The following is a 21,314-nucleotide window of genomic DNA, read 5'->3' on the forward strand; positions in this document are numbered from 1 at the left end:
ACAGGTGACAGTGACGGACATAAATGTATTACATTACTACCACTGAACAACTAAGGAATAACTTTGGGTTTTGGCAGGCAACCATTTTGTATCCCAAAGCATAGGCAGCCTTTGCTGTAGATAAATGAGTGAATAGAAAATCAAGGGATCAAGGTCTTGGAATCAGGGCAGCCCACAGCACCATTGTTCAAAAGAAGTTTTTTAATTATGCAAATCCATGTTACATCATCATCATCGCACATGACCGCAGGCAGTGGGGATTCGTTATCAGGTATGTCCCCAGCGTCTGCATGTGCCACTCCAGTGCTGCTGGTGAGGCTGAGCCCATGGAGCAGAGGAAATGCAACAGGACAGGCTACACTGCAGAGATTGGCATGCTTCCGTTGTTTTGCAATCCCATTAGACAGGTGACTTGCACCAATGCTCTGAAACCATTGCTCTTGGTCTGTCAGTCAGAATCCACGCTGGGGACCCAGAGAGCTAAACTGAGTGCACTCAGTATCAATGCATATTTTAGTGTGCCCCTACCGGCCGGAGCTGGGAGAGGCGAAGGTGTTGCCCCAGGCGAGGAGAAAGGGTCCTGTGTTCACAGCACAGAGCCGGGTAGCAGAAGCTGAGCTGGGTTCTCCTCCCAGTTCTGCCCCTGACTCACTACATGATCCTCCCTGGGCAAGTCACTTCTTTGCTCCATGCTTCGGTCCCCCATCTGCCCCATGGGAGGATGGTCTACCTCTCGGGGGCTGATTCACTAACCCGGGCATGTCCACTCAGCTCTCTGGGGGCTGGGGCAGTTTGCGTGTTCGTGTTCTTACTGGGACAGTCAGCAGAGAGCTGGGCCCTACAACCCCGGCTGCTGTGCTGCGCCAAGCTATGGGGGCCCCCGGCCGAGCCCCAAGAGTCAGGAATTCCTGGCTGATCAATGCCCATACAGAAATAATCCACTTGCTTTCAACAGCTCCGTTTTCTTACCATCCCAGGAGTTCCGCTCCCCTGAGCATGAACATCGGGGTGGATCACCAGGCAGAGCCAGCTGCCCCAAGGGCTAGGCTCTGTGTGTGTGTGTGAGTGTGTGTGTGTGTGCACAGGTGGGGCGACACAGACATGCCTGGACGTGGCGAGGTGCATTTCAGCCTTTGCCAGTTTAATGTGGCCAGAACTTTAATAGGGTGAGCTCCGGGGTGCGGAGACCACTGACTCGTCAGACACGGGTGCTCCGAGCTCCATGTGCCACTGCAGGGCGAGGGCCAGTTCCTGGGCCCTCGTTCCCACAGCCAACAAGGGCTGCCTGGGCCAAGCCCCGGGGAAGGGTGGGCAGGGTTGATGTTTGTAACGACTCACCAGTGATGCTGCCAGAGGATTACGGTGCAGGGCTCACCAGCTCGGGGCGGGGCGCCTGTCAGGCCTCCCAGGGGCAGGGTGTCCCAAGGCAGCCCCAGGGGTGTTCAGCCTGGGGGAATCGGACAGCCTCAAAGTGACATCGGACTAGGGCTCAGTCAATACAGCGTTTAACCCTGCGAGAGGCTGAGAGTCACCTGAGCCCCCGCCAGCCAGGCGGGGAAGCAGGGGGGGCTCGTGGTCTGACCTCCGAACAGGGAGCCAGGAACTCCTGATCCTAACGCCGGCTCTCACTGTCTCCCTCTCTGGCTCTGGGCTGGTCACTGAATGAGGCTCCCCATGGCTCCCTCCCTCCCCGACCCACAGGGGTGCTGGAAGGAGCGAGCCTTGTAAAGTGCTTTGAAGATGTAAAGAGCCAAGCCTGATACTGAACAAAAGGGCATTACGCCCTCTGCAGCTGCACCCCTCCATCGAGGACTCACTTCCATTTCTCCAGGGGCGGCAAATCACTGGAGCCCCCAGCTGAAAAGTCCATGTTTGTAAAGGAGTGACGCCAGGTCGGAGACGTTAATATGCGCAGAGCCCAGCGGAGCACTAACCCAGGGCTCCACGTGCAATAATAGAGTCCCGTCAGAGCGTGCTAATGGGAAATACTGGACTGCCTCTGGGTGGGGGGTCTCAGCCCAGTGCCGAAGGGACAGGGGCCCTCGTCAGAGCCCTCAGAGCCCAGGATGCTGGCAGCTGCCTGGGGACCCTGGGGAGACTAGGAGAGTGAGCCTCAATGCAGAAGACATGGGCAGCTTTTGCTGCTGCCCAGGCTGACCTGGCCTGTGGATGAGCAGAGGCCCCAGTTCTCGGGGCTGCTGCCCTGCCCCCCTGCCAGCACACCCAGCCTGTTTAAATAGTCCCTATAGACGGGGTGTCAGCACATAAAATATCCTATGTAATCACATTAGATCCTGCAAAGTCAGGGGGAGGAGCGGGGAAGGGGGACACATGGAAGACGTGACGTACAGCCCTATGAAAAGTCTGTGGGGAGCAAACCATCATCCGGAGGGGCATCTGTCCCCTTTTGCCCCACAGCAAATGACGTCCCGCCTGTAGATAACACACATGAGAATCAGCCTCTTTCTGAAAGAAACCAGCTGGCAATTCTGCCCGATTAACCCCCATAAATGGATACAGCTCCCCACTTCATACCGTACAGATCCATTTACACGCGGCCCACCCCTCCCCACCAGCATGCACACAGTGCCTCTGCAGCTCAGTAAAGAACGGCTGAGATCTCCGCCCTCTGCTCCTCCTGCTGTGAGCCTGACAGCTCCACCCAGGGCTTGGGAAGCCCGTGCTCACTTATGTACAGGTCAGGGCAGCTGCCAACGACCCGGCCCGATACAGCATCTCTGAGCGGGTTGCCCCACAGCCATGAACAGTGCTGTGCTCCTTGGAGTCGTTGAGACGTTCAGCAACGAGGCTGGGGGGGTGCAGCTTGGGGGTGCTGTCTGGGAGCAGAGCCGCTTGAGTCTGGAATGAATCACAACCTGAAAGGAATGGGAGAGCAGACTGGATCAGTAAAATACAACCCAAGGCCAGAGAAGCACAGGCGTACACAGAGAAGCACATCTAGGGCCAGACCCAATGCCTATTGTAGTCAGTGGGAAGACTCCCTGACTTCAAGGGGTGCTGGATCAGGCCCCTGGTGTCGCAGCATCCAGACACAAGCTTTGCATGCAATGTCTTCACACACTGTGTCAGCTTAAAGGGCCAGTAGGCTGCACCTGTGTCTTAATTTGTCAGTGTCATTGCACGTACACTCAGAGCCGCACTGCACTGGATCTCCCGACAGGATCTCCAGATTTCCTTGTGTACAACAGCCCAGCATCAGCTCGGCTAAGTCGAGATAAGTCATTTAGATACTGCCATCAAAATGAAATGATGCCCTTGCGTTACGTACAAATCCAGGTCCTTGTTGAGGAAAGGCACTTGGCAGGCTCGTGTGGGTCCGTTCTGAATGTTAACGCCACTAATAGAAAGTGCACAGGAAAGCAAGAGAGCTGGGCACCGGGGCCCTCATCAAAAGTTAAAGAAAAACGAAAAGGAGTACTCGTGGCACCTTAGAGACTAACCTGCAGCTCGTCAAAACATTGAAGAGAAAGGAACTAGAGAAGGCAGCCCCCACGTAGCCGGAGATACCTGAACGTGCTCTGGACACACACAGTAACAGGTCTATAGTTACCGACACACTGACGTAGGTACACACCTGGGTGCTCAGAACGTATATGTACATTATTACATAGACATACACATTGGACATCTACATATGTACACGCAGAGAGCGCACAAGCAACTCCTTTCTCCTAGTGAAATGGAAACAACTGTACACGGAGACATTGTCCTAAAACTCTTTTCCTTTTCTCCCCCTCAGAATCATTCCCCGAATGATTGAATCTGAATCCCAATTCTTCCGGTGAATTCCAAACTCGCTCCTATCATTGTATATGTTTACAGGATGTTTATCCCCTGCCGAGGTGACTTTCAGGCACATTCAAGTAAACTGCCCATAAAAGACAGACCAATGAAGAAGTAAGTTACAAACTGGAGTATCTGTTCTGCTCCTAATGGCCTCTACAGATCCCCAGTTTGGCTGCTGTACTCAGGCCAAGATCATCAAAAATGTCTGAAAGACAAACCATTGGGTTTCTCATATAATCTCTGGGACTCTCTCCGTGTATTTCCTCCACTTCTGTAACCAGGGCTCATACACACAATCATCCCCTCGTGCACTGCTGCTGTTCCCCATAACAAAGACATTTCAGATCAAAGGAAAGGGTTAATCCCAACGCAGTCATTGCATGGAGTCTTGGAGGTCTGAACGCTGCCAACTCCTGAAAAATGGCCACCAGGCAAGCTGCTGAGAATAATCAGAATAAGATTGGAAGGTGTCCACATCAATCAATCACGTGTTGACAGATGACTGGAAGCCCCCACTGTGACCGTGGACAGCTGACCAACTCTCAGCTTAAGCTGAAGTCTAACATTAGACTGTTTGTTTCATGTGGGTGGCTTCTGCGTTATGACCTTCCCAGTCAATCAATCTTGCCATGAGTAGTCTGTCTGACAGAGACGTTAATTATCCGTACGCCTCATGCACTGAAAAGCTTTATCTTCAAAAACTCACTGTCACTTAGGTAGGAATAACAGAACCCGGAACAGAAAAATAAATCCAGCCTCACTATCTCAGTGGCAAGTAGGGCAGAAAGGAAGCTATGCCAGGACCTCCGCAGCACCGGCTGCTGGGGCTCGATACACAGAGTTCCTGGGGGCTGCTGTGAGCTTTACCGTAGATTAACCTTTATTTATGGTACTCATATAATTAGCCAAGTAGCTGCTGCTCACACCTATACCTGCCTGAGCCTGAGCCACCAGGAAGAAAAGGGAGACAGAGATAAAAGAACAACAAACACGCATCGGTTAACCCTTGCAAGCCGTTAGTCACACTAGTTAATAAGTTCTTTCTATCTGTAAAGTGCTCTCTCAGTGACAAATCCCCTAACTGGCACTCAGCATTATTATGGCTTTCAAGATGCCTCTGTCTTTCATGTGACGCTCCGTGTACACATGTGCGTGCCCCAGCTGTGCAGTCTGCTCACAGGGGCTGGGAGAACACGGAAAGCAACGCTCAATGTCGGAGAAATACCCAATTCACTGAGAGCTGCCTGCTTGGAAGCCGCCTTTCAGTGTGTTTCGAGGCAGCTGTCATTGCAAACCCCGCTGGCACACGAGGAGCTGGAAGCCAGCAGCTGCACGCCCGGTATATGGCCTCTCCATTCCACGCTCCCTTCAGATAGCCAGGCCACCAGACCAAAAGCTGAGCCTGGAGCCCGTACCAAGGAGGAGGGCCATTAAAGCAGTCCATCTCCGACGGGTAGAGAGCTGGCACCCCCGCCTTTTATGCAGCCAGGTGCTCCTCTGCTTGCCAAAGCTGTGGAGCAGCCCAGTAACAAATACGCAGCACGCAGGGCCACGGCTGGGCCTTGCAGAGCCCTACTCCATGCGCTGAGCTCTCTGGCCCAGTCCTGCAATGAGCTCTGTGCAGGGAACTTCTGTGACCCAGCCCCTCCTGAACGGCTAGTGTCAGGGACTGGAGGAGCAAAGCAGCTGGGTCACCCAGCAGTTCCTGCAGGGCTCGTACTCCTCCCTGCCTCATCCCATCGGTGTTTCGGCTGCCCAGCTCTCCGACCCCTGCAGAAATGGAGCCTGGCCCCCCCATAGGCTCCTCCATTGCCTCGGCTCGTCACTGTTTCCTTCTCTGGCGTCTAGCCTGCCCCCTGCTCCACTTCCAGCCCGCTCGTTAGTCCTTCTGCTGTGACTAGCCATCCCCACACTGTGCGCACCCGCACACACCCCGAGCCCTGCACGCTCACAGGGCCCTGTGCTGATGGACACACGGGCCCTGCCCTGAAGAGCTGAAAGCTAAAAGGACAATAAAGAGACCAAGGGTGGGGGAAAACAATGTGAGAGACGGCAAAGTGCGCAGGCAGTGACTGCCACAACCCTTGTTATCCAAGCCCCAGCTGCTCCCCTACCTAGCCAGAGTTGGCCTGGAAGGGAGCTAAAGCGAAGGGACGTTACTGACTCACCTATTTTAGGCATCAGGAAATGGGGGCTTTCAAGGAGAGTTGTAAATGAGGGGCACATGTCAGCCTGCGGCGTAGCTCCGGGAGAGAGCATGCACTTTCCCTACCATCCAGTTCCTTCGTTTTTTTAGTGAAAAGGACACAGCTGTGTGCTCCCCAGCAGTGACAGGCAACGGGCAAGACCCTGCCTGGTCTCCATTCTGAGCAAGGCTCTCGAATGCTCTGAGCATCCTGACAGTGGCGCATGGGTTATCCATTCCCCATTTCTGTCGACGTCTCTTGCCCTGGGCGGAATAGGTGTGTTGGTGCCTGGTACTGACCTGGAGAAACTCCACAGATATGTGTTCTGTACATCTGAGATTGTTTATAGTGTGTGTAGTCCACTTGGTTAACCCCACTGTGCAACTCCCCCTCATAGAATCATAGAATCATAGAATAGAATCATAGAATATCAGGGTTGGAAGGGACCCCAGAAGGTCATCTAGTCCAACCCCCTGCTCAAAGCAGGACCAATTCCCAGTTAAATCATCCCAGCCAGGGCTTTGTCAAGCCTGACCTTAAAAACCTCTAAGGAAGGAGATTCTACCACCTCCCTAGGTAACGCATTCCAGTATTTCACCACCCTCTTAGTGAAAAAGTTTTTCCTAATATCCAATCTAAACCTCCCCCACTGCAACTTGAGACCATTACTCCTCGTTCTGTCATCTGCTACCATTGAGAACAGTCTAGAGCCATCCTCTTTGGAACCCCCTTTCAGGTAGTTGAAAGCAGCTATCAAATCCCCCCTCATTCTTCTCTTCTGCAGGCTAAACAATCCCAGCTCCCTCAGCCTCTCCTCATAAGTCATGTGTTCTAGACCCCTAATCATTTTTGTTGCCCTTCGCTGGACTCTCTCCAATTTATCCACATCCTTCTTGAAGTGTGGGGCCCAAAACTGGACACAGTACTCCAGATGAGGCCTCACCAATGTCGAATAGACAAGGCCTCAGAACAAATACAAGGCCTCAGAATACAAGGCCTCAGAATACAAGGCCTCAGAACAAAGCCAGCCTTGTACAGCACATTCAGCAGAATTTACCTACAGGAAAGGACTGCATTGTAAATCTACCCCAAGCATGATAACCCTGAGGTCTGCTGGAGTCGTGCCTCTCAGGGCAGTGAGAAGTATAGTACGGCTACAATAAATTATCTTTGACTTCACTAGCACAGGAGTACTTCTGTGGGAACTCTTGTCTAAGGTCTCTCCAAGAGCTCTGGCCCCTCCAGAACAAAGGCTGTGGCATTAGGCGTGATGTTCCTTTGAGGAGATTCTTTAAAAGGCCCTGTCTGCCCTCTTTCTGGGTCCGGTGGAAGTGGCACTTTTTGACAGGATCAGTCCATATCCCTGGAGTTTTCTCAGGGATGCTCTTCTAAAAACTGCTCTAGGAATGATTTTGGGGATGTCCTGTGGCCTGTTCTACACAGGGGACCAGAGGAGATGAGTCACTCCACTGAATTCATCAGGTCACAGATTCCACAGCCAGACAGGACCATTGTGATTGTGTGAGTGCGGCTCAGTGCAAGGGCAGAAAGTCTGCAGAGCAGGGCCCTTGGTAAGTGGGTTCTATATGATGTGTGAGCTGCGGCTGGACACTCTCTGGCTCTTGCACTTAGCTAGACAGAATGTGCATTGCTGGTACCCGACGCTGGTACTTGGGCTCTGGACCCTGCCGTGCAGTGCCCGGAGCAGGAACGAAGCTGAGTTCTATTCAATGTCATGCATGACAAAATAGACCCACAGAGCCCATCTCTGCTTGAGGCAGTGGAGAGCCTACTTGGGGCTAAGCTATTGAGGGTGAGGGTGGAGGACAGGGGGTGCTTTGCTTTTACGAAGCCAGCCGAAGGTGCTGCTGACAAGCTGGAGCCGTGCCTGCGTGCAGGTTGGTGTCAGAGCACATGAGAAAGAGCAGGCATGATTTCCCCCTCGCCCCCCGACACCTTGTCCCTTGGAGACCCCACCCCAGAGCAGCAGGGATGGAGCAGGGCCTCCAGCAGGCCTCGGGTCAGAAACAAGCCCCAGGGCATAACTTGCTCATTGCAGGCAAGCACCCCTTTCTGGGCGGCGTTCTCATCCTGCTCCCAGAGCTGCAGTTCACCAGTCCATTCACCAGTCTGCCGGGGGAACAGAACAGAGACGTCAAGGAAGGTAAGGCTGGGTCACAACCAGATGAGACACAGCCATGGGGCCGGCCTGGCCACAGCAGACTCGGAACAAGCTGCCCCTCAGGGCACCAATATTATGTCACTCATGGTGCCACGATGTGTCAGACTTGGTCACTCTCTTCTAGTGCCCCCTGCCTCCTGCAGCAGCTGCTGCCTGTGGTCCTGGCACGGTTCCCCCCCGCACACCACAGCAAGAGCAACACTTTGGACTGGCACTGTCTGTCCAAAGAGAGATGCCATCCACAAGCCCCTTCCACGCAGGCTTACGCACACGAGCCTTCCTCATCCGATGCCATCCCGGCGTGCCCAGCCAAACGTTCCAACAGGAACTCAACACAAAACTGACAGGAGGCTGAAGGCCCACTAAGAATTCACCCTCCCTGCCTGGAAATACTGATACAGGGACACGAGTGTGCAAGTGTGCACACACGCACACGCACTAGTGGGTGCAGACACTCGCACCCCCAGATACTAGCGTGTATATCTACACACACCTAGCATACACATGTACGCACTAAAGTACAGAAAAACATGAGAGACATACACTAAAAAGTGCATACCCAGAGTACGGGCACATTTACACAGAAGCCTGCATACACCTGTGTGATCGCATAGCACCACACACACGTCCCACAAGGGCACCTGAGCATACACCAAGTCCTGCGAACGCACACATACCCAGGTGCACGCACATTCGTGTGCACATGGTCAGACGCCCGCAGCCATAGTGCCCAGAGCGCCGTGCCAGCAGCTCACCTTCCAAATGCATCTTGTACAGGCCTGCCCTGCAGCTCATCCCCTAGGCCTGCTGGTCCCGCAGGAGTTAATGGGGAGAGACCACGCTCAGAACAAAAGCTTCACCTCCCCTTCTCGCCGCAGACACATGGCATGTAATGAAGATCGGCCAGCCCCACTTAGGATGCCTGGAAGCAGCCTAGGACGATAGAGGTGGGAGCCCCTTTACCCATTGACAGCAAGCCATGGTTACCTGTGCTGTGCGCTGTCCCTGCAGGTGTGATGCATGGCAGGCACACCCGTCCCTCCATGCGCTGCAGAAACACAAACCCCGCTTGGCTCTTCCTGGGGGTGTGTAAGATGTGAAGCAGCAAATCAAGGCAGCGTGTTAACAAGCTTGCCACAGCCTGGCCAGAGACTGCAGCCACGAGACGCAGAGAGAAACCAGAAGACAGAGACAGGGAGAGTGAGAAACTAACCTGCCGGGATATGACACTAGAAAAGGGTCCGGGCCGCAGAGGTTTAATACAAGGATTTACTAGCGCAGAATCAAGACGTGTCCTTCCAGAGGTGCTGGGAAAGCCAGTGGCTGGATGCTCCAGCACTAGACCGTAGCTCTTGAGGGCAGGGACTGGACCTTCCTTTTTGTACCCACAGCAGCTGGCACAATGGGCCATGATCCTGGAAAGGGTTCTGCACACTACCAGGCTTTTGCACAGTCCCTAAGAAGCCTGAGCTGCCTTCCCCAGGGCTGTACAGAGCCCAGAAGCTCCAAGCTCTCTGTGTGAGTGAAGGAGCTGACCCAGCCCCCAGCTCTGCAGCCCCCAGATGCCAATTAAAGCTGGGCAGGTCCTTGAAGTTTGTCTGCATAATGGCACTGATGTGTACCCAATTACTGCAGTGCCAGAGCCTTGCTGGGGCTTCAGGCTGTGCTCCCACGCGGTCAGCAGGCTGTCATGCTGGCCATCTCCTTGGCATGGCCAGGGCAGCTGCTGGAGGATGGAGCCCATGGCCCTGCCACCTCATCAGGGTCAGACAGACAAGTGACTGGTGATAAACGTTGCAGCAGTGAACTCAGGCTGTCAGTGCACACCCCGGATGGGTGCATGGGGCTGCAGCCTGATCTGCTGCTGCTGCTGCTGCCGTGCGGCTGCGGCTGATGGCCAGGCATGAACTGCAGGGAGAAACCAGCACTTTGTAACGCTCTAGTTAAGCCTAGGGCAGCACCACACCCTGCCCCCTTCCTGGCTGGGCAGCCGGGCTGCAGACAACTACCCACTTCTCTATCCTGTTCCCTGCCCCTGGCCGGAGCAAGCCTCTCCTCCCACGCTCTCAGAGCTCTGCAGATTCCTCCAACACCTTGGCATTCTGACACCCACACCAAGCAGTGCCGGCCGGGCCAGACAGGAACTTGGCAATGCTCCCTCTGCATGCCTCTGGGGGCAGGTCACCCATGGGCTGGTAAGACACGGGCCTTGGCCTACTCCACACCTGGGAGTGCAGGCTGTGTGACCAGCCACGTGCCACGTGGGGCAAGGGGAGGATTCTAGCCAGAAGCTCTGCCATGAAGCAGAGAGGCCGAGTTGTGTTGGGGCTGGTACCTTTACCCGGGGCTAGTAAATCTGCTTGTTCAGTGCTGGAGGAGAGTGACGGTCTGTGATTCGTTAGGCTGGGGCGGCTTGTCATGAGACATTAAAGCACAGTGGTGCCCTCCCTGCACACCTGCCTGTCTCGGGGCACTCCCCTTAGGACGGCCCCGCGTCCCATCTTCCCCAGCTAGGCCAGGGCCTACATGGCACCGAACAGGCCACGATATGGAGACTTGGGTTGAACCTTTTTCTTTTTTCTCGCAAAAAAATTGAAAACGCCAATTTGTCATTCACAACTTTGCATTTTGATTCGGGTTTGAAAACCATGAAACCATTCAACAGTTCAGAGTTTTGTCCTGCCCTCCCCCCATGTTGCCACTGACCCCCACCGCATGGATTGTGATACAGCAGGTTTGTTTGGTTTTCCCCTCTTCCAATCTGTGATTTTCTGGTGTTGGAGATGTTTTGAACAAGGATGACAAAAGCAGAAATGAAAAACAAAAAGAAGGAAAACATGAAAAAACACAAACCAAAAATCCAGCCAGCGTTCATTCCAGTGTGAAAAGGGGGATGGTGCAAAACATCAACACTTTGAAAAATGCTGTTTTCAAAAACCAGAACAAACTGAAAAGTTCCGTTTGGAATGAAACAAAAATTGTCATTGAAAAAGCCCAACACATTGAACTGAAAATAAAATGACTCCCCACCCACCCTGAAAAAGCGTTAAACAAAATCCCATTTTTCAGTGGGAAATTTGTTTTGCAGGTGAAAATTTTCCCCAGCTTTGACACACTGTGTTGCTTTGTCTGATTCTGCACAGGACTGTAAACGCTTTGGGGAAGGAACCACAGTTCCTTGTACATTTGTACAGTGCCAAGCCACCAAGGTGGTCCCCCTTTGTTCCCCTCCCAGCCCGCCATGGGGCTGGAGTGACAGCACCCAAGTCAGCAGCATTCCAGGGCAGCACAAGGCACAATTTCATAGGGTGCCATTATGGAAACCATCTTCTGTTCAGTTAAAAGTCCAAGCAATTAGAGCTCTGCAAAGTTAGATTAAAAAGGAGACAGCTCTATCGGAGACAGTCCATAATCCTTCACACCCAGCCTGCCAAGCCAGGCCACAATTCAGCAGGCCTTGTCTGGACTGATTATATTTCCTGAAAAATGAACAGTAACTCTTGTGGAGACGCAAGTTATGTTTCTGCAAACGCTCTTCCACACAAATTAAAGTATTAATCACCGTAACAAATATTACTACGAATAGTCATTTATTATGTTCAAGAAAATATACACCCTCAGAGCAGTCACTTCACACTCTGGGTCCCCCTAATAGACACAGCCACCATCTCCAAAACCTAGCGGACACAGGCCTTTTGTTCTGCTTTCACTGGTCAACAAATGATGTAAAGGTACTTAGGAAAGTGGGTGTACCACATACCCCGTTCACCACCCAGCAGCTAAGGCATTGTTGTTGACTTTGCTGCTTACAAGCCGGCTGTTTGGCTGTCCTGCCCCTCCCCTGAGAGCACTGCAGGCGCTCTAACTTAAAGAGGTAGAAAAAGGGGAGGAAAATCAGCAGAAATCATTTTAAACCTCGTCTCCTTTCTGCATGCGGACGACGGCTTCCAACTCAGCTGGTGACTGTGTCTGAGAGAGCCCAGGAGATGCTCCTCCAACCAGGCCCAGTTGCAGTCCCTTCGCAGACGGCAAGCACCTTGTGCACATCTTGAAGATATTTCCTTTGGGGAAGACCAGCTTCTGTGCAGGCGCGAGTGTAACATGGCGAGGCCTGGTGGGTTGTCTCTACCATTTTGTCTGCTAGGGACAGCGCTTCACCAGCGGCTTCATGTGCAAAGTGTCTCCGAGGAGTCAGCGTTCAGAACAGCTTTGCCATAGAATCCTCTAGTGAGGCTCGTGACTTACTGTGGGAAACAAAGAAAGGCGGCGATGGATAGTGCTCTCGCTGTACCCCCAGATTTCTACAAGACCGGGCTGCAAAAAGCCCTCCAGCCTCAGCCATTGCTTCGTGGTAGGTTTTCCATATCACCACTAACAGAACTCCCCTCTCTCTCCCTCACTGCAGAGCATGTGTGAACTCAGCTGCATATTCAGCAGCCGTTCCCTGAGCAGCGTTTCCATCAATGCTCATGTACAGAACGAGTGGGCATTATTCAACAGTGATCTGTGGAGGGAGCGGGAATGGGTCAGAAATTCATGGTCAGCTCCAACAGGAGAACTCTGCCTTTACAGGTTTCAGAGTAACAGCCGTGTTAGTCTGTATTCGCAAAAAGAAAAGGAGTACTTGTGGCACCTCAGAGACTAACCAATTTATTTGAGCATGAGCTTTCGTGAGCTACAGCTCACTTCATCGGATGCATACCGTGGAAACTGCAGCAGACATTATATACACACAGAGATCATGAAACAATACCTCCTCCCACCCCACTGTCCTGCTGGTAATAGCTTATCTAAAGTGATCATCAAGTTGGGCCATTTCCAGCCTTTACAACTGCTCGTGCCTGGGAGCCAGGCCCTAATCCCCACTCGGCCACGGACTCAGTGCATGGCTCTGGGCAAGTCATTTAGGTTAAAATATTTAAACTTGGGTGCCTGAAGTTACACCTCTAAATCTATGCAGAGCCATGAATCCAGGGCCTGATTCTTAGAGCTGCTGAGCCCCTGAGCCTCCCAGCAACGCCAATGACATTACACCAAAGTGAACTTGGCCCAACATCTCTTGAAATACAAAATTTGTAATGCAAGTTTTGCCTCTCCTCACCATATCTCTGTTAAGCTCTGCCATACGTCAGCCTGCACAAAGCTTACGGGCATGACTCATGGATGCTTCACTGTCCATGGCATTTATTTATATGCTGCTTCTCATGCAACCCCCTCAGAGGGCTTTGTGGTGTGCCTCTTCCAAATACATGACAGTAAACAAGGCTTCATCGACTCCGCCAAACCCGATACCCAGTGCTCTGCTGGCACGGGGGAGTGAAAGAAGGAGAAAAAAAAGATTCAAAGGAAACAGACAATGCCTCAGCCCAGCCTGGCACTGTCGGGGTAACAGCCCCGGGCTGCTGCCCAGGGGAATGTGTCCCTGGCATTGCCTGTAGCAGACTGATTTCTCTGACTTGTTCTTGTGGTGTATCCCTGTTAGTGCTGACAGACAGACCAATACTGATGGGCCAAAGAGTGGCAAGTTACTGCACAGCCCGTTCCTCCCAAACAGAAAAAAGCCCTTTTCTCACTGCAGAAATCACTACGGAATAAAGCAAGAGCTGCTGTAGTAAACAAGCAGAATTACAATGAGCTCATTTGGGGAAGGCTCTGGGTTATCGGCACTGTGTGATAATGTTGGACCTCCTGCTCCAGAAGACCTCTGATGCAACGTTGTCTCCGCAAGCTGCTGGTGTCAAGTGGCAACTTTCTGGGGTTTGACCTTGCTGGAATTTACTCTTGGGAGGGGGAACCAGTCCATGAAGTTCCTAGTAGCATAAAAGCAGATGTAAGCACTTTGTTGGCAGAGTTCAGCAGCAGGGAAGTCTGCAGTTGATCAGTTCTGCCTCACCAGTCACTGCAGTCAACAGGAATGACTGCAGAGGATTTTTGTATTCCTTCCCCCAAATCGCCCCCAAAAGAAGATTTAAAGAAATCAGCCGAGCTTCAGCAAAGCTCCAGTATAATGCAATAAATCTGTGCGATTCATGCAGAGGGGAGCTGAACCCATCTGGCCGGAGAATGGCCAGCAGGAGTGGAGTGTGAATTTGTAAATGAAGAACAAACACTTGTGCTGTGTGAAAACGCTTTAGCACAAGAAACACTCGGACTGTGGGGCCTTACTGGTGTTCAATGGGCTAGGAGGCAGGCAGGAGGCTGCAGGGAGCATTTTCAGTGAGGACTTCCAAGTACCACCCATGTCCGTGTGAGTGGAAGCTCGGCTGTGTTTGGCACTGACCTTCCTGCTTTGTCTGACATGAGGAAAGCGGATGTTCTGAATGGCGCTAATGGCGTTCTCCGATTGCCAAGAGTAGCTAGGACACCGGGTAGGACACTGGGTAGAACAGTACAGTGCAGGAAGGTGTCAGCGTCCCTGTGTCACATTATCAACACAACTCAGTCCTGACGGGCAGCACTTCTGCAGCTCCTGTGCTGGACCCTCATGCAGCTCCATCCTGCCACATCACCAGCTGCTCCACTAGGTATCTCGTGCCATAAGTTCATACGTCGACCCAGGTCTAAGAGCAGGGCGAGGGCATCGGATGGTGTGCCATGTAAAGATCGTGTGTTTTATTGGCATATGCTTGGGATGGCTCTATTGCTTGGGAGAGGTGATGCCATGAGTTATGCAGCCCATCCCAAACCGATGCCTAGAAGCCCTCCACCATCCCGTATCTGTATGTGCCAACTAGCTACTGCTGCAATGTAACAGAAAGAAATATTCGACCCCCTCATCACACAACTTCATTCAATGCACACAGCCCATCTGGCTGGAGCCTGTTTCGGATGCTCTAATTTCATTGTTACATTACGTGCTACTGAAATAAAATGGTATCACCTTCTCTCTCCATATTTAGTTGAAACTAGGTCACTTGGTGCAGGTTTTCAATATGTTTTCCTTTATGATTAACACTCTTGGGGCCCCTGCTCGCTCTGTTATTCTCATCAAATGAAAGAGCAGCTCCAGCTCCTGGTTAGATTTGCTCACATTTGAGCAGTGTCAGGTGGTCAGTAGCCCATGGCAATACACTAAATTAAAGGCCTAATGCGGAATCCTCCTACAAGCCTGACAACTAATGAATTGAAGGCTTAAGGCCCCAGAGGACCTGCACTGGGATGAAGCCACTTCATAGGGCGCTCCAGCACAAGTACGGTCCCTGGGCTGTCATTCAGAAATAAAGAGTTGTTTAATTTTATTCACCGCAGGAAACAGAAACAACAGTATCTCCTTTAACTAACAGCTAGTTTGCTGGAAAGCCATGCAGAGAAGATCCATCTTTACAATGATCCCCCAAATGCCCCTGGAGCATGATGATTCTATTTAGTGCACTGTAGGTACAGACAAATAAACTCCCTGCTTGCTTTCAATTAACTGTCTTTGAGGCCCTGGTACAGAAAAACAAACTCTCTTGTTTACGATCAAAACAACGGCACCTCCCCCAGAATAAAAACATTCTGCCGGGCCATTACCCAGCTAGAACTCTCCCCCTTTGACTCCAGCGAGTGGGCCACAGCCTACACCTAGGAGACGACTTCCCCAAAGTCTGCAGCAATTCTTCACTTAGAAGGAGCCGGTTGACTTGATTTTCTTGTCTCGATGTTCTCAGGACATCAACATACTCACCTATCTAGGGGACAAATCACCAGCACAAAAGGATCAGGAGGCCTCCTGCAATGGTGTGAGTTTGGGCAGCCACTTTCTGCGCAGCCCATTGCTGCTAGCCTTGTGATTACCTCTGAGAGGAATGGCACGCGTCTCTCCTGTTCTTTCCATTGGTTTCCATGTCTCGCTCTCTCCATGATGGAAATGGCAGTGAGAGTCCTGTCAACTGTTCAGGTTCCTAATGCAAACTGATAACAGCCTGGCTGAACCAGCTTTACGAGCCGCTGCTGCAGCTACCCTGTAGACCGAAGGGTGGCCTGCACCCCGGCATTGCTTCCTTTACCCCTTCATGAGTCTTGTGCAGTGTTCAGTCCAGTGAGCCTGGGCCACGTGTTGGCTGCGCAGTACATATGAACACAGACAGTTCGTGGTTGAGCACCTTAATCCCCGTAGGGGAAGTTACTGCCCTTCAGCAGCTGATCTGTGCTGATCCCAACTACACCTCAGGAAAGCCAGAGACCTCTAGGACCATCCTCCATCTCCAGCTTTAATACTCAGCCACACAAATCTCTTCTTTCCACCATTACATCAGAAACACAGCTTAGGAGCTGAGGGTAAACACTGGGGCTAATGCACTGCTCTGAAACAGGTCAGGATGAATCTTCACCCTGGCAAGGTTCAGCCTGCTGTGGCAGACAGATCTGGCCCTGCAAGCACCAGGCATGTCGCAAGGACATGTTCCCCAAGACCCCCTCTCCTTCCCCAGCTCCCCACTTCCTCCCACACAGACAAGAACTAAGCTATTCGTCTCCAGTCTAAAGAAACGTAAAAACTGCAGCTAGACAGCGCTAGCTCTTCGTAACAAAACACAAACTGCCAGATGGTGTTCAAAGCAAAAGTAACAATGGAGCTAGCTGAACACAAACACACAAACACACACACACACACACACACAGAGTTAGTTTGGGACTTAATTTTATTTTCTGAATACAGTATTTACATCACAAAATTGGAATTTGTAACGTTCCCTTTCCCATGAGAGAGCCGAGTGAGTGCTATAACTATATAAATTCAACGATTAAGAACAATTAGCTGCATACACGTAGCTCTTCAGTCTGCTTTTAAGCTCTAGTACTGACTAGGAATTACGGTTAGTAGCAGGCAGGCAGCATATTCTACTGCTGAGAAGCATATATGGAAAAATTCAGCCCAACAGCCAGCAACTTCTCTTCAGCACAAACGAGGCCAGAGAATAGCTGGGAATATTTGGCCAGCGAAGATTGTTCACGTGTAATGGAGCTGTTTCCTTAAGGGCCTTCCATGCTCTACTGTCTACATGTTCTTTAGGGAAGCCCCAAAGCTGGAAGGCTTCCAGGGAAAAGGAGCTCTCTGTTCCCCCATAGGAGAAGGCGGGAGTTAGCTCTGGAAGGCTTCACTTACGTATTGGCACGTTGCCCAATGCAGTTTTAGTCACGGTTTGGGGCTCTATCATTTGGGGTTTGGGACGTGATACGAAATGGCGGGCAGAGGGGTATTTATGAAAGGAGTGGGAATTGTGAAAGGTCCAGTGTCAGGACAGTGGGTCAGCCTGGACTTGGATGGGGGAGCAAACTCAATGTCAACAAGAGGCTTAGAGACCCGTGGGTGGGTCGGGCTTTGTGAGACTAGCCCGTGTAGCAGTAGAGCTGGCTTCGTGGAACCAGCACCTGGCAGTGGTAGGCCAGGAGGAGCAGACTTTGCAGAACCAGACTTTGGAGCAAGACCTGGTGGCGCTGACTTCACTGGCCTTCGGAGCAGATGGACTCCGAAGTGCGGGCTCCTCATGCCTGGGCAGTGACTAGTGGGACAACCTCACCCCTCCCATGCTCCCGGGCGTTTGCTCATTCCATTTGCAATGAAAGCAGATGTTTTATTTTATTTCTCCCAAATAAAGGCTATTTGTGGATCGACATACCCAGGGCTGAGTGCTTTAGGGAAGGGATACCACTAAAGGGGATCAGGTGGTTATATTTTCAGTCCCTCAAGCCTGGGAGTAGAGAGGGTTCTATGGGAGGGCTTGAACTCATCATTTTTAGTGATTTAGCCCCTAGACCTCACTTGAACCTGGCGCTTGCTACTGCTACCCACAGCTGACACAAGGATTATGCTCACATTACTAAAGAAGGGTTCCAGATGCTCTTTGAATCTACAGATTTCCAAGAGTTCCATTCACTTTATCATTTGTTCTGTTAAACGAGAACATAAGAACGGCCATACTGGGTCAGACCACTGGTCCATCTAGCCCAGTATCCTGTCTTCTGACATTGGCCAGTGCCAGGTGCTTCAGAGGGAATGAACTGAACAGGGCAATTTATTGGGTTATCCATCCCATGTCATGCAGTCCCAGCTTCTGGCAATCAAAGGCTTAGGGACATCCAGAGCATGGGGTTGCATCCCTGACCATCGTGGCTAATAGCCATTGATGGACCTGTCCTCCATGAAGTTATATAATTCTTCTTTGAACCCTGTTATAGTTTTGGCCTTCACAACATCCCCTGGGAATTGAGTTCCACAGGTTGACTGTGCATTGTGCGAAGAAGTACTTCCTTTTGTTTGTTTTAAACCAGATGCCTACTAATTTCATTGGGTTACACCTGGTTCATGTGTTATGTGAAGGAATAAATAACACGTCCTTATTCATTTTCTCCGCATCAGTCATGACTTTATAGACCTCTGTAGTATCCCCCCATAGTCGTCTCTTTTCCAAGCTGAACAGTCCCAGTCTTGTTAATCTCTCCTCATACGGAAGCTGTTCCAGACCCCCTCATCATTTTTGTTGCCCTTCTCTGCACCTTTTCCAATTCTAATATATCTTTTTTGAGATGAGGCCATCAGAACTGCATGCCATATTCAAGGTGTGGGTGTACCATGGACTTATACTGTGCCATTATGATATTTTCTTATCATAAGAATGTCTTAATATCTATCCCTTTCCTAATGGTTCCTAACATTTTGTTAGCTTTTTTGACAGCTGCTGCACATGGAGTCGTTCTCTGAAAACATCACTCAAAGATCTTTTGCTTGAGTATGTGGATTTAGAGCCTATCACTTTGTATGTATAGATGGGATTGTGTTTCTAATTTACATTACTTTGCATTTATCAACAGTTAATTTCATCTGCCATTTTGTCACCCAGTCTTGTGTGATCCCTTTGTAACTCTGCAGTCTACCTTGGACTGAACCATCTTGAGCAATTTTGTAGTGTTTGCAAACTTTGTCACCTCACCTCACCCCCTTTTCCAGATAATTTATGAATATATTGAACAGCCCTGGACTGAATACACAGCCTCAAGGAACCCTGCTATTTATCTCTTTCCATTGTGAAAATTGACTATTTATTTCTCACTTTGTTTCCTGTCTTTTAACCAGTTACAGGTCCATGAGAGGACCTTCCTGCTTATCCCAAGGCTGCGTACTTTGACAAGGTCCTTCATCAAAGACTTTTAAATAAAGGCTTTCTGAAAGTCCAAGTACACTAGATCCACTGGATCACCCTTGTCCACACGTTTCTTCAGAGTCCCCAAAGAATTCTAATAGATTGGTGAGGCATGATTTTCCTTTACAAAAGCAATGTTCACACTTCCCCAACATATCTTGTTCATCTATCTGTCTGATAATTCTGTTCTTTACTATAGTTTCAACCAATTTGCCTGGTACTGAAGTTAGGCTTACTGGCCTGTAATTGCCAGCTTCACCTCTGGAAATTTTTTAAAAATTGGCATTACATTAGCTGTCCTCCAACCATCTGGTACAGAGGCTGATTTAAGCAATATAGGTTACACACTACAGTTAGTAGTTTTGCAAGTTCGTATTTGAGTTCCTTCAGAACTCTTGGCTGCATACCATCTGGTCCTGGTGACTTATTACTGTTTAATTTATTAATTTGTTCCAAAACCTCCTCTAATGACATCTCAATCTGGGACAGTTGATCAGATTTTTCATCTAAAAAGAATGGTTTAGTTATCAGAATCTCCCTCTCGCCCTTTGCAGTGAAGACCAATGCAAAGAATTCATTTAGCTTCGCCGCACTGGCCTTGTCTTCTTTGCATGCTCCTTTAGCACCTCAGTAGTCCCCAGCGGCCTCAGTGACTGCTTGGCAGGCTTCTTGCTTCTGATATACTTAAAATAAATTGTTGCTGTTAGTTTTTGTGTCTTTTGCTAGTTGCTCTTCAAATTCTTTTTTGGCCTGCCTCATTTCATTTTTATCCTTGACTTGGCAGGGTTTATGTTGCTTTCTATTTTCCTCACTGGAATTTGACTTCCAGCATTTAAATGGTGTCTTTTTGTCTCTAGCCACCTCTTGTACTTTGTTGTTTAGCCATAGTAGTGTTTTTTGACCTTATTTGTTTTTTTATTAATTATTAATTATTAGTTGAGTCATACACATAGTTTGTCTCCATTTTTGTGTTTTTTAAAAGGTTCCCCGCATCTTGCAGGCATTTCACTCTTTTGACTGTTCCTTTTAATTTCTGTTTAACTAGCCTCCTCATTTTGTGTAGTTCCCCTTTTTTTAATTTAAATGTTACTGTGGTGGGTTTCTTTGATATTTTCTGCCCTACAAGGATGCTAAATTTCATTACATTGTGGTCGCTATTACCGAAAGCTTCAGCTATATGGTACATCTTGGACCAGCTCCTGTGCGCCACTGAGGACTAAATCAAGAGTTGCCTCTCCCCCTGTGGGCTCCAGGACTAGCTGCTCCAAGCAGCCGTCATTAATGGTATCTAGAATTTCTCTCTGCATCCCGTCCTGAGGTGACATGTTCCCAGTCAATATGGGGATAGTTGAAACCACACTTCTTATTGTGTTTTCTGGTTTTGTAGCCTCTCTAGTCTCCCTGAGTATTTCACAATCACAGTCACCATCCTGGCCAGGTGGGCAGTAGTATATTCTGACTGCTATACTCTTGCATGGAATTTCTATCCATACAGCTTTTGTGGTACTGTTTGTTTCAAGATTTTATACTATATGTGACTCTATTCTTTCTTTCACTTACAGGACCAGTCCCCCACCAGCACCACTTACTCTGTCCTTCCTGTATATTTTGTACTCTGGTAGTGTGGTGTCCTATTGATTCTACTAAGTTTCTGTGATACCTCATTGAATACCAGGCATTCATGTTCACCCGTCTCAGTATTTATCCCCTTTCTTTAGGAAAGGTGCATGAGGATTGGAAATGGGAATGGCAATATCGGCTAATAGCCAGCACTGGGCGTAATCATTGTCCTAATGGCCAACCAGGCCCTGACATCCAGAAATGCAAATCCAGTTCATAGCACATAGCTCTGTATAAGATTTCTCAGTGACAAATGTAGCTATTTATATGACAGAAATGAGTGTACACAATGGGGTCACGAAAGCTTTGTGCTTAACTCATGTTAACATTAACATTTTTATTATACTAGTAAATAATATGTTTTGTTCCTGTTTAATTTGGAATCAATATGGTGCCTCT

The 21,314-nt window shown here is 50.0% G+C and overlaps 1 protein-coding gene across 1 annotated transcript in view; it reads right to left on the bottom strand.

Annotated features, from left to right (window-relative positions):
* Positions 1-220: 220 nt before the first annotated feature.
* Positions 221-21,314, bottom strand: part of MN1 (MN1 proto-oncogene, transcriptional regulator) — a 193,883-nt gene continuing 172,789 nt past the window's right edge. The window contains exon 3 of the mRNA XM_073312320.1: positions 221-2,876. Coding sequence (XP_073168421.1) covers positions 2,689-2,876 — 188 coding nt within the window. The 3' untranslated portion in view covers positions 221-2,688. The remainder of the gene's footprint in view (positions 2,877-21,314) is intronic.

This window comes from Lepidochelys kempii, chromosome 15 (assembly GCF_965140265.1).
Source record: "Lepidochelys kempii isolate rLepKem1 chromosome 15, rLepKem1.hap2, whole genome shotgun sequence".
Classification (NCBI taxonomy): domain Eukaryota; kingdom Metazoa; phylum Chordata; order Testudines; family Cheloniidae; genus Lepidochelys; species Lepidochelys kempii.